This window comes from Azolla caroliniana, unplaced genomic scaffold, assembly GCF_043228905.1.
Source record: "Azolla caroliniana isolate FFs.n. ecotype wild unplaced genomic scaffold, voAzoCaro1.0.p SCAF_7, whole genome shotgun sequence".
Lineage (NCBI taxonomy): Eukaryota > Viridiplantae > Streptophyta > Polypodiopsida > Salviniales > Salviniaceae > Azolla > Azolla caroliniana.
Genome location: NW_028230442.1, coordinates 157,085 through 167,287, shown reverse-complemented (window position 1 = coordinate 167,287; position 10,203 = coordinate 157,085). Strand labels below are relative to the sequence as shown.

At 37.4% G+C, this 10,203-nt stretch overlaps 2 protein-coding genes across 2 annotated transcripts; one reads left to right on the top strand and one right to left on the bottom strand.

The window, feature by feature from the left end:
• Positions 1 to 2,767: 2,767 nt before the first annotated feature.
• Positions 2,768 to 5,910, bottom strand: LOC147861387 (ER membrane protein complex subunit-like protein). Its single transcript, XM_087323027.1, has 7 exons — positions 5,838 to 5,910; positions 5,626 to 5,744; positions 5,374 to 5,430; positions 5,135 to 5,288; positions 3,285 to 3,382; positions 3,144 to 3,209; positions 2,768 to 3,044 (listed from the first exon to the last, which is right to left on the bottom strand). The coding sequence occupies exons 2-7, from the start codon at positions 5,734 to 5,736 to the stop codon at positions 3,006 to 3,008; spliced, it is 525 nt and encodes a 174-aa protein (XP_087179153.1). The 5' UTR covers positions 5,737 to 5,744; positions 5,838 to 5,910; the 3' UTR covers positions 2,768 to 3,005.
• Positions 5,911 to 6,916: 1,006 nt separating this feature from the next.
• GCD1 (ribosomal protein L20) lies at positions 6,917 to 9,899 on the top strand. The gene is made up of 3 exons (XM_087322584.1): positions 6,917 to 8,134; positions 9,113 to 9,323; positions 9,455 to 9,899. Exons 1-3 carry the CDS (start codon positions 6,945 to 6,947, stop codon positions 9,668 to 9,670), a joined length of 1,617 nt encoding a protein of 538 aa, XP_087178710.1. The 5' UTR covers positions 6,917 to 6,944; the 3' UTR covers positions 9,671 to 9,899.
• Positions 9,900 to 10,203: the final 304 nt, after the last annotated feature.

The following is a 10,203-nucleotide window of genomic DNA, read 5'->3' as shown; positions in this document are numbered from 1 at the left end:
AGCAAAACAAATCCTGTTTAACAAAGACACCCTTTTTTATTATATTAAAACATGCTTCCTTCAACGATCAACGTCTTCTTCTTCCATGCCATGTTTTTTTTTTTGTTTTGTTTTGTGTGTCTGTCTCTGTGTCTGTGTCTGCGTCTGCGTCTGCGTCTGCGTGCACATGCACGTGTGAAGAACCTAGATAGATATGCCGAAAGGAAAGGCAATGACAGACTTGAATGATTTATGGTCCCCATTTTGGTGTGCTTGCACCGCCTTTAACCAACAAAATGGCCTAGTCATGTACATCTTGTAGATTATGCATTACGAGTTAACTTTTCCACCATGTAAATCCTATTTTTTTTAGTGAAGATGTGTTGTAGAGTTTGTTTTTAGTGATGCAAGATAAAAACCACAGAACATACATACTATTCACATGCATAGACTATAGTATGAACCATACATACCATACACGCATTCGCATTAGTGTATGTTTCGAGTATGGTAAATGCCATACTTTTGTACCACTCAACAGCCCCTACATGCATCCTCCCTCTTAACCACCAGTTGCACATTGATCCATCCATGTCATCTTGGAATCCACTTGGCTACCAAAATGCTAGTTTGTCCCCCCCTCTCTTGATCCCACCACATCATGTCCTCAAAGACTTGTGAAAATATTGATATCGCTACAGCAAACCAAGTGCAAGACCAAGAGAAAGGGAGCATCATAGAGTTACTTCTAGAGTTTTAAGCTGAATGGCCACCCCAATGCTAAAGGCAACAATCTATTTTCTTTTTAAACATAAAAGTCATTATTGTGCCTTTTTAGTTCTTCTTCTCGAACACAAATGGACTATTTTCCTAAGACTTAAACTAGACCTCTCTCTTTCTTAATAAGGAGGGATTAGTGTAAAGTGCTCTTTGAGCCAAACCCTAATTTTCCTTTCTCGTGTATGTGTGTTGACGATGGTCGCTAATTGTAGTGTGGTTAGTTTATGTTTGAATGTCTACATTATCTACCATTTGAGACTTTAAATGGCATGAGTGAACTCATTGGTGAGGATAAGTCTCGAGTGGGGTGAGTGAGAGTTCGTTTAGTCTAAGTAAGTAAGGTTAATAGCTTGAGACAACCACTCTCACCCAAATCGCCAATCAATAGGGTATATGAAGATTCAGACTCCTCACTAAATGATATTCGTAGAAGTATAACTTTCCCAATACAAGCACATGCACTCAGAATCTTGAGGCCTTTCTATATTTCTAACATTTCACTCTATTTCATTTGAAATTAGATTTTTGATCAATGAGGGGATGAGAGTTGGGGTCATTGTCTTTTTGAGAACTAAGGATTGCATCGTATTTAGGATATGGCCAATTCTTTCATGTTCAACAATAGACACGAACTAAAGCATATCTATAAATGGTTAATAACATGTCAATTTCGTTTAATGGAGCACGTCACATTTCTCCTCGGTCTTCTTGACAAAGTATATTGTGTGCTTATGTTCCTTGTATGCTTGAGATTCTCTTATTATATATTGTCAATATGTTCTTCTCACCTTGTCAACAATTCAACAACTGGGAGTATAAAATGTGAAGATGACCTTGTGATAGTCAATCAAGTGACCTTTTATTATCTCTTGTTAATAGAGATGAGTTGTCCTAAAGCTTTTTCACAGATATTTGAGCACAAGATCTTTCTTTTTCTAGTTTCCGAGTGTTATTCTCTACTCCTATTACACTACGTCCTTGCTGCTTACTCTAATGCCACTAGAAAGGCTTGAGGAGTGTCTCATATCCATGAAAATTTGTCATCAATACATAAAACCGTCAAGCACAAGTCTAAAACAAAATGGCTGCAAAGAGGTTAACCAGAAATATGTTCACATTTTATTCACAACATTTCCAAAACTGATTCTATGTTTACGTGACTATTGTAAATATTCTCTCAAAATGATAGCATTCACAACTTTCATCAACTGTCCAATTATTGCCAACCCTTGTGAAATACATAGGACAAGGTCTATTTAATATACATCATCAAAAGGATCTATCTATCGACTTCTCTAGTATTATTATACAAGCCTATAACCTGATCATCACATAGGACAAGGTCTATTTAATGTTCATCATCAAAAAGATCTATCTGTCGACTTCTCTAGCATTACTATACAAGCCTATAACGTGATCCTCAAAAACTAAGATCTAGAATATAGAAACAATATGAGAATATTAATATTTGGGGTCAAGGGGGAGAGTTACCAAAAGGCTCTAAAAACCAGCAATTGAACAAGATAACACATCCACAATATACAATGAGAGAATCTCAAGCATACATGGAACATAAGTCTCTACTCTAATGTACAAGCTGAATTAACACCAACGCTTCAAAGAAAAACCAATATAGGAAACAAAAACATATGAGCATAAAACGCAAATGCAAATATTTCCTTCTTTAGTCACCTTGTTCAATTTCCTTTCACCCTGACTTGGTGCTACAGCCATTTGCTAAGGCTGTAGCTAGTTATGATTGAATTTTACACTTGGCTGCACGAAATAGATGATCAATTCGCGCATCAAAATAGATATTGCAGAAATTAAAAATTCTTTATGCAGAAAACGAGGCTTCAAAATGAAAAAGGTACACAAAATCAAAATTACATATTGCTTCTGATTAATAAATGTTTACACAAGACAACCAGATTAAGAATTTTGCTCCTAGCATGAAATAGACCACCAATTTGCTCATGAGATCAGACGTTGCCGATATTAGAAACTCTTTATCAGAAAATGAACCTTCAATATGAAGTTAAACCAAATCAAAATTACAAATAGCTTCTGATTAATAAACGTTTTCCCCATACAATCAGATTAAATGTGACACAATCCTCTTAAAGCTGGTGACAGTTCTAATAACTTATAACAGAAAATAATTTGAAAAATATTTCACCATCCCATATCTAACCCTCCCTTGAAGCTAAAACGAAAATATCCAGGCATTATACATGTTGGCCTGATCAAATAAACGAAATTCCACCTCCAGAAAACTCAACCATCTGGTCATGAGGCAAAAGCAGTAATGAATAGATTTGATGCATATAAGATGTACAACAAAACATTCTGAAAGTATTACAGAGAGAAGGGACGAGACTCACAGGTGGTGGAGGTAAAGAAGAAACCCAATCAGAAGCATGCGTTGGAAGGAGACCGAGACTATTAAGCTGCGAAGAAGAAATGGCATAAGGACACCCATAGGTTCTATACTGTGAAACAACAGACACAAATATATAACATACCTTCCAAAGACCCAAAAGCATACCAGCCACATTCAAGCATATGAATATAAGTTTGGGTGCTAACGTGTTTGTATGGGAATCCTGAAATGGCTCAAAAACTGTAAATTTGATAGTTAGGATTTCCCATCGAAACTGCTACAAAAGTTGCATAGCTTTACACACACATTATACATAGTGAGATGCATATTAAAATTAAACATGTTCATTCTTACCCAGTACTATACCAGCAGAATCTCATAATTCTGGGGAGATAATAATGATTGCATTCAGTCCAAAAAGCCTTCAAGTGTAAGAGACATACAAAGTATTTATTTCATTACAATTCCTGATTTGGATAGTTTTGATAATTTTTGAAATTTCAACTAACAGACCAGCAATCTGAATGTAGCCTATATGACATGGAAGGGTTAGCTCCTATTTCAAAAGTTGATTCTTGATTAAACGAAACCCAAGATTTATTTTTGCATACCTCCGGTATTATTTCTCTAATCCAGTGCTGAGAATATAAGAAGTGCACAGGGGTTGCAGTACACGATAAGAAAACTGATACTTTAAGTCTACAAACTAGGATAATCATACAACAATCTCCTTCACAGCACAGAAGTTTCTAGTTTTGCATCTAAGTGACATTTCGAGTTTATTTAATGGTTTCTCTCAGTATCATTGCACGCTACCTTTATTTGTTCTGAGGTGTTCTGAATATGTACTGTGTAGTACATGTCAGAACACAAGCACCTAACATTAGGGCACATCATTCATTCTAATGTGTTCATTGTCGGCAAGCACCTATCATTGTCTCGCACTTGACACATGTAATAACACATTAAACGGGTGTGGTTTCATGGCTAGGTATCGCATCCCCATAATTAGTAGAGATGATTAACGATATAATCATCTTCTACATCCGAGAAAACATGTTAGTGCCTTAAAGTTGTTCAAAAACGGACGGGGAGAATCAAATTCAGAAGTACTTAAAGTTTTTCAAAAACCTAAATGAGTTGTCTCTAATATAATCACAACTTCGTTTTACATTTCCATATGTACAAAGCTCAAGCAAATTGCCAGCATTTCCCGAAACAAATTTTTGATCTATAAATTATTAGATACGGTAAACAATGAATCCACAGTGGGAAATGTAATAAAGAAGCCAGATTCTTGAAGGCATTTGAAGATGGTGTTATGGTGTCATTTTGAAGCATTGAAATAATAAATTGTTCAGCCAATACTGTTGCCGTTTTGAAAGATGATTGAGATAACAATAATAAATGACCAACAAACAATAACAGTAACAAAACTTAAAATGTTTCTTAAAAGAAGCCATAGGCCACAATAATACTTGACTAGGTCACAATTTTGTTCTCGTTGTAAAATTTTCTAGAAATAAACGATCCTATTCTATATTCAACTAGTACCAAATGTAGTGTTCAAGATGGATTATGGCACCTACAAATTTGACCAGAAGGCAAGCTAATGCAGTGTCTGTTAACCCTCTTCCAACAGATCAAAAAATCTCACAAGGTAACTCGATGACAAATAGAACTCCAACAGAGACTCGAGAATGCACAAGATTAAGAAAGCTTCTACATTTCAATACGATAAGATGGATTCTTCGACATTGGACTCTTTAGAAGTTACTATTCTTTGTGTAATTAGAAAAACAGAAGAAAGAATATATAATACTTACGAAGAGGGTACTAATAACTATCCCACATTTACCAAATTAATTTTTTATGATGCTTCAGAAATATTGTGTTATTAATGATAAACATTACCTAGTCAGTAATCACAGTTTTTACGAGTATCAATGTTTCAATGATGCTAGAGTTAAAGTAGGTAATGCCAAGACTTACCTTTGCCAACACTTTTTAAGGCACTTATAGGTTGCCAGAGCGCTGAGACTGTGATTCCAATGCTAAATAAATGCACGGTGCTTCCAGCCATCCACATCATAAAACCCATCATAAACAAATTTTTAAATGGTGCTTGCGCAACTTCCCATGCTTTCTGCGAAAATAAAATAGTATAGTTTAGATTCTATGTGAACAAAAAACCCCATCAGATAATATCCTCTATTGAGACCTGTACTTACTTGTTGCTTCCATGACATATCCACCTCCTTCCTCTGACGACCACCTGAAGATTCTTCCTAAACAAAGAACAAAGATATATAAATACAACATTCTTTGTTTTTTGTGTGGGGTGAGAGGGGGAGGTTACGATGTATCATCAAATTCATAAAATTGTGAGATCCCAGGATTGATCCCTGCCATGTTCTCTCTCTCTCTCTCTCTCTCTCTCTCTCTCTCTCTCTCTCTCTCTCTCTCTCTCAAAATACACTTACCGCATCCAGGGAAGCTTTGGAGAATCCAGGAGGATCAGCAACGTCTTTAGAAGAAGAGGAATCTGAAAGATCGATAGCCCACTTGCGTCCTCCTCCGCCCCTTCTCTCCATAACTAAAACTTACAGGGCAGAAACAGAAGGCGAGAACTTCAGTTTAAACACACTCTCATACGTTATGGTATCGTCATGAGGCACGAATAGAAAACCCTCACCTGCTTCAACGACGGCAGAGAGAGCTCACTAGAGATTTGCGCAGGAACTCGAGATTGTCCAAGGAGACTCGCAATATATTGGACATACACACACACATAAAATACCTATTCTTCTAGTTCATTATAATTTGTTAGTTGGTAGATTAATTAATTAGCTAGATGTTAATTACCATAAGCAGAATATTGTCTCGGTTAGAGGTCGCTTAATCACACATTTACCCGGTGAGTGTCTTTATGATTCCTAATTCAAACCCCATTTCGTCACAATTGAGCTAGCTAATTCAATTCAAGGGGCACTAGGGGTGAAGTTTAAAGTCGAGGCATGTTTTGGTAATCTTAGAAAACATGCAAGGGTGGTCATTAGTAAATCTATACATGTTGTTTTCCACAAATTTATACTGAATTTCTTACAATATTGTATCTTGGAATTTTATGGATGATTTCATGTGTTCTCTACTGTCATGCATGTCAATGGGTTGACACATGCATTGTGATTGTGTACCACTTTTACTCTCTTGATGTTGAGTTGTATTTACCTAAATTCATCAAAACTTAGCATGTCTAAGGCTTGAATCAATAGACTTGAACTACAAAGCCCCCTGCTTTAAAATTTTCGTAGGTCTCAATAAAACAAGCATTGATAAATACTTTTGTTTATTAAGTTAATTTGAAAAGTTGTGACGAGTGGGTATTCCATTGTGACACATTGTGAGCCTTGAAGTTAGTAGTGACAAGTGGGTTTTCCATCGTGACATCTTTGAGCTTTGAAGTTAGCATTGTACCGCCACCACTACAAAAGGCTATCTTTGGCATCTCATGAATCATGCCATGTTGCATGGTGGTTGTACATGCACGACCGACTTATGATAGATTATTGTTCAAGAGTCGGGCATGACTCATCTATTCATGATCCATCCAAACAAGAGGTGTCAGAAATCTCATTGAAATCCCTCCATCTAAGTAAGAAGTATGTATGTGTTCACATGCTAGAGGTCCACAGTTTTTTACAAGTTACAAGTATGTATGAACAAGACAGACAGACAGACAGACAGATAGACAGACACACAGACAGAGATACACAGAAGGAGAGCAAAGAGCGAGAGCGCGATGTTGAAGCTGAAGCTCATCCCAAGACTCGCTCGTCTTCTCTCAGGTACCTCTGCTTCTCCGTCGACCACCACACCTACTTTTCTCTACAGGTCCCTCTCAACTGAGGGAGGAGGAGGAGGAGGAGGAGGAGGAAACGACGATGATGCCGATTTCTTCACACAGTATCTCTCTCAAGCTCCATCGCCACAGGAACTCTCACAGCAACAGAGCAGAAGAAATCAACAGCAGCAGCAGAGCTCGACCACATCAGGATATGGGAGACAACAAACCTCTCGATATGGCTATGGTGGTGGTGGCAGCAGAGGAGGAGGATTTAGTGGCAAAGGAGGTCGATTTTCTCCGTCTCGAGCCCGTCCTCTTGATGAGGACGATGCACACCTAGGTGCCCCCATCACAGAAGAAGATCTCAAATTGAAGCAAGAACTCGATCAGAAACGAGCTCGTGCTGAGCTAGAAGAGAAGAAAGGGGAAGCAGGGGAGGAGGACGTAGAGGAAGAAGAGGAGGCTAAGAGTATCTATGCAGGTTTTATCGACCCTAGATATGATGACGTTGTCAAGTTGAATAAAATGGACCTTAAACGCTTGCAGTATAAGGACAAGGCTATCATCCCAGGGCGATTTGCTGATGAGGAAAATGAAGAGGATCTTAGCTATCTTGACAAGGATAGTGATGATGAGCAAGCCAGAGGAAATGCAAGGGGTGGTAGAGGTAGAGGTAGACCCATGGGTTTAGAAGCTGCGGTGGAAGAAGGAGATAATACAGACGATGAAGTAGATGAGGAAGAGTGGGAGATTATGAATGAGATGGATAATGAGGAGTTTGAGAACCATCTTCGGCATCGAGATCATGCAAAGCAACTCCGAAAAGAGTATGATGCACGTATTCTTGCCTTGGGTGACAAAGTAGAGGATGTGGAAGAGGTTAGAAAAGTGCAGAAGCTTATTATGAAGAAATGGAGGGCACATTATTTGATGCCGAGAATGGTTACGCCCAAAGAGAAAGAGGAAATGTGGCAGAAACATAACGAGAATCCAGAGGAATGGACAGTGGAAAAATTGGCCGAAGAGTACAATGTTTGCAAGGCTCGTGTACATGCCATCTTGTTTCTATGGGATATTCGTAAGCATGAAGGAGAGACACAAACGGCTGAGGAGGAGACCAAGATATATATGGAAAATTTGTGCTTGTAAGTTCCTTTCTTTGCTTACTTTTGCACAAATCTCATTCCACTTAAATATTTGAAGTTTTCACTTCATGAAACATCAAGTAAGTAAGGTGCTTGGATGAAATGATGTGTAGAAAGCGATGTTTCACACACACACACACACACACTCTCCATCGTTCTGTTTTGTTCCATCCATTCAGGAATATTCAATCTGTCCGATTGGGTGAAAATCCTATGCATTTCACATGTGTAAATAATAATAACATCAGGTGTATGTCTATTTAGCATTTTACGAACAGACACGATGGCCAAAAACCAGGTTTAATGTATATGATATATCCAGATAAGAGTAAGATACACAAAATGATTTTCTGCATGTAATGTGGTGTATATATTATTTTGGTAGTTTGTGCTAAGCTGATGTTTACCTTTGTCCATTTCAACCCTGTTTCCTTATGCCAATTTATAGGAGACTATTGCTGTGTGTGACAGAATTCGTCTATCTATCACTGGATATATCTCATGTTGATGTTTGATTCTGAACAAAAATATTTGGAGTTCAGGATTTTGAAATCACTTTTTTTGAAATTTTGCTTTAATTTCTTTTTCTTTTTCTGAAATTTAGTTTTAAGAGTGGATCTCCATTATACCTTACAATTATTGGCATTTTCCCTGATTTCTCCCTCCCAGATCAGATTTCTGAAATTGTTGTCTTCCATTCTTCCATCATGCATAAAGATTTGTAGACATAGTTAAAGTATTGATTGAGTTGACAATTTTGAAATATGACAAAGTTATTATATTCCAATATGCTTGCTGATGGGGTTAGGCTAATGATTATTTACTTCTGTCCAAACCATGGATGACATTATCTTTGAAAATTTGGTTCTTATGTCCCATTTGCAACGATGAATTTGAACAAAAAGCTTTTCGCTTCCTCAAAAGCTATTACCTTTTTTGGGATATTTGTCTAACCTAATTTCATATGTGCCTACATAGTGATGAATGGGGCAAGCCTTGCCTTCCTCCTCATATGGGAGAAGACAAATGGGTCACTACTTGGAATACAAGGCCCAACTACAAAATCATGCCGGCTGATTGGGAAGGATCTGTCCGAAGCGAAGAGGAAGCTATTGAGGAAGCATCTGCCAAGGAAGAAGCAATGATGCTTGAGGAGTTTATGAGGAGACTTGAGTTCAACAAGCTTCAGGTATATATAAGCATGATTTTCAATTTTGGATCATGTATGTGTATTAGAAAGTGTTATTCTAACTCATTGTCAATTTTGAGATTTCAAATCATGTTCACATCAATTTGATTTCTTACCGGTTTCATTTGTAGATGGCTGGTCTTATGAAACAAAATAAGCATGATCGGCGAAGGCCCCCGGGTGGATGGACTTACTTGATTGAAAAGCTGGGTCCAGAAGGAAAGCGAGGAAAACGTGGGGGCTTTCGGTTTGTTGCAACATCAGATGGAAAACATAGGAAATTGAATGACTTGGAAAAGCTGGTTTTGAAGAGAGAAGCTGTGAGGCCACGTAAAAGGATATTGTAATGCCTGAGGTCCATATTCAGTATCCATTTGTGTAGGATTGTATAACCAGACATTCCGATGATAACAATACACCGAATCAGATTAGTTGAAATTTTGATCATCTAAGCAAAGCAATGAGTATGTATATGATCAATTGGAAAATATATAGATGGGCTTTTCGTGGGAGGCTTGTCACAGAATTTTAACTGATTTGTTGAATAAAAGCAAGTTTAGATGTTAGTTTTTTAAAGTATACACTTTCATCTCATTGCTATGTAATTTGATTTTATAAGGGGTTTTTGCTATTTAGTCTCCCATGTTAGTGTGTGATGCTCTCCTTGAAACGCCCACGGATTTCTCTCTTGATTATTGCAACAATATTGCATGAATCATCAAATAGAGGGGCGTATTTTCATAAAAGTGTAATCTAAAATCCTTCCCATATCTTTGTTTAAACACAAGTATGATGTAGCATAATTTGTACTTGGCGTATCTTTTACTTTTAAAACATAACAAAGGCACATTGGATTTTTTTGGATGTGTTAATCGTCTCA

Bases quoted from the DNA above. Each gene is read 5' to 3' on its own strand.
- LOC147861387 (XM_087323027.1), bottom strand. From the start codon at position 5,736: ATGGAGAGAAGGGGCGGAGGAGGACGCAAGTGGGCTATCGATCTTTCA. The intron at 3,383-5,134 runs GTAAGTCTTGGC...TCAAATTTACAG, and splicing joins CTTAAAAAGTGTTGGCAAAG to TTTTTGAGCCATTTCAGGAT. The intron at 3,210-3,284 runs GTATGTTATATA...TCTTCTTCGCAG, and splicing joins TGCTTTTGGGTCTTTGGAAG to CTTAATAGTCTCGGTCTCCT.
- GCD1 (XM_087322584.1), top strand. From the start codon at position 6,945: ATGTTGAAGCTGAAGCTCATCCCAAGACTCGCTCGTCTTCTCTCAGGT. The intron at 8,135-9,112 runs GTAAGTTCCTTT...GTGCCTACATAG, and splicing joins TATATGGAAAATTTGTGCTT to TGATGAATGGGGCAAGCCTT. The intron at 9,324-9,454 runs GTATATATAAGC...TTTCATTTGTAG, and splicing joins TTGAGTTCAACAAGCTTCAG to ATGGCTGGTCTTATGAAACA.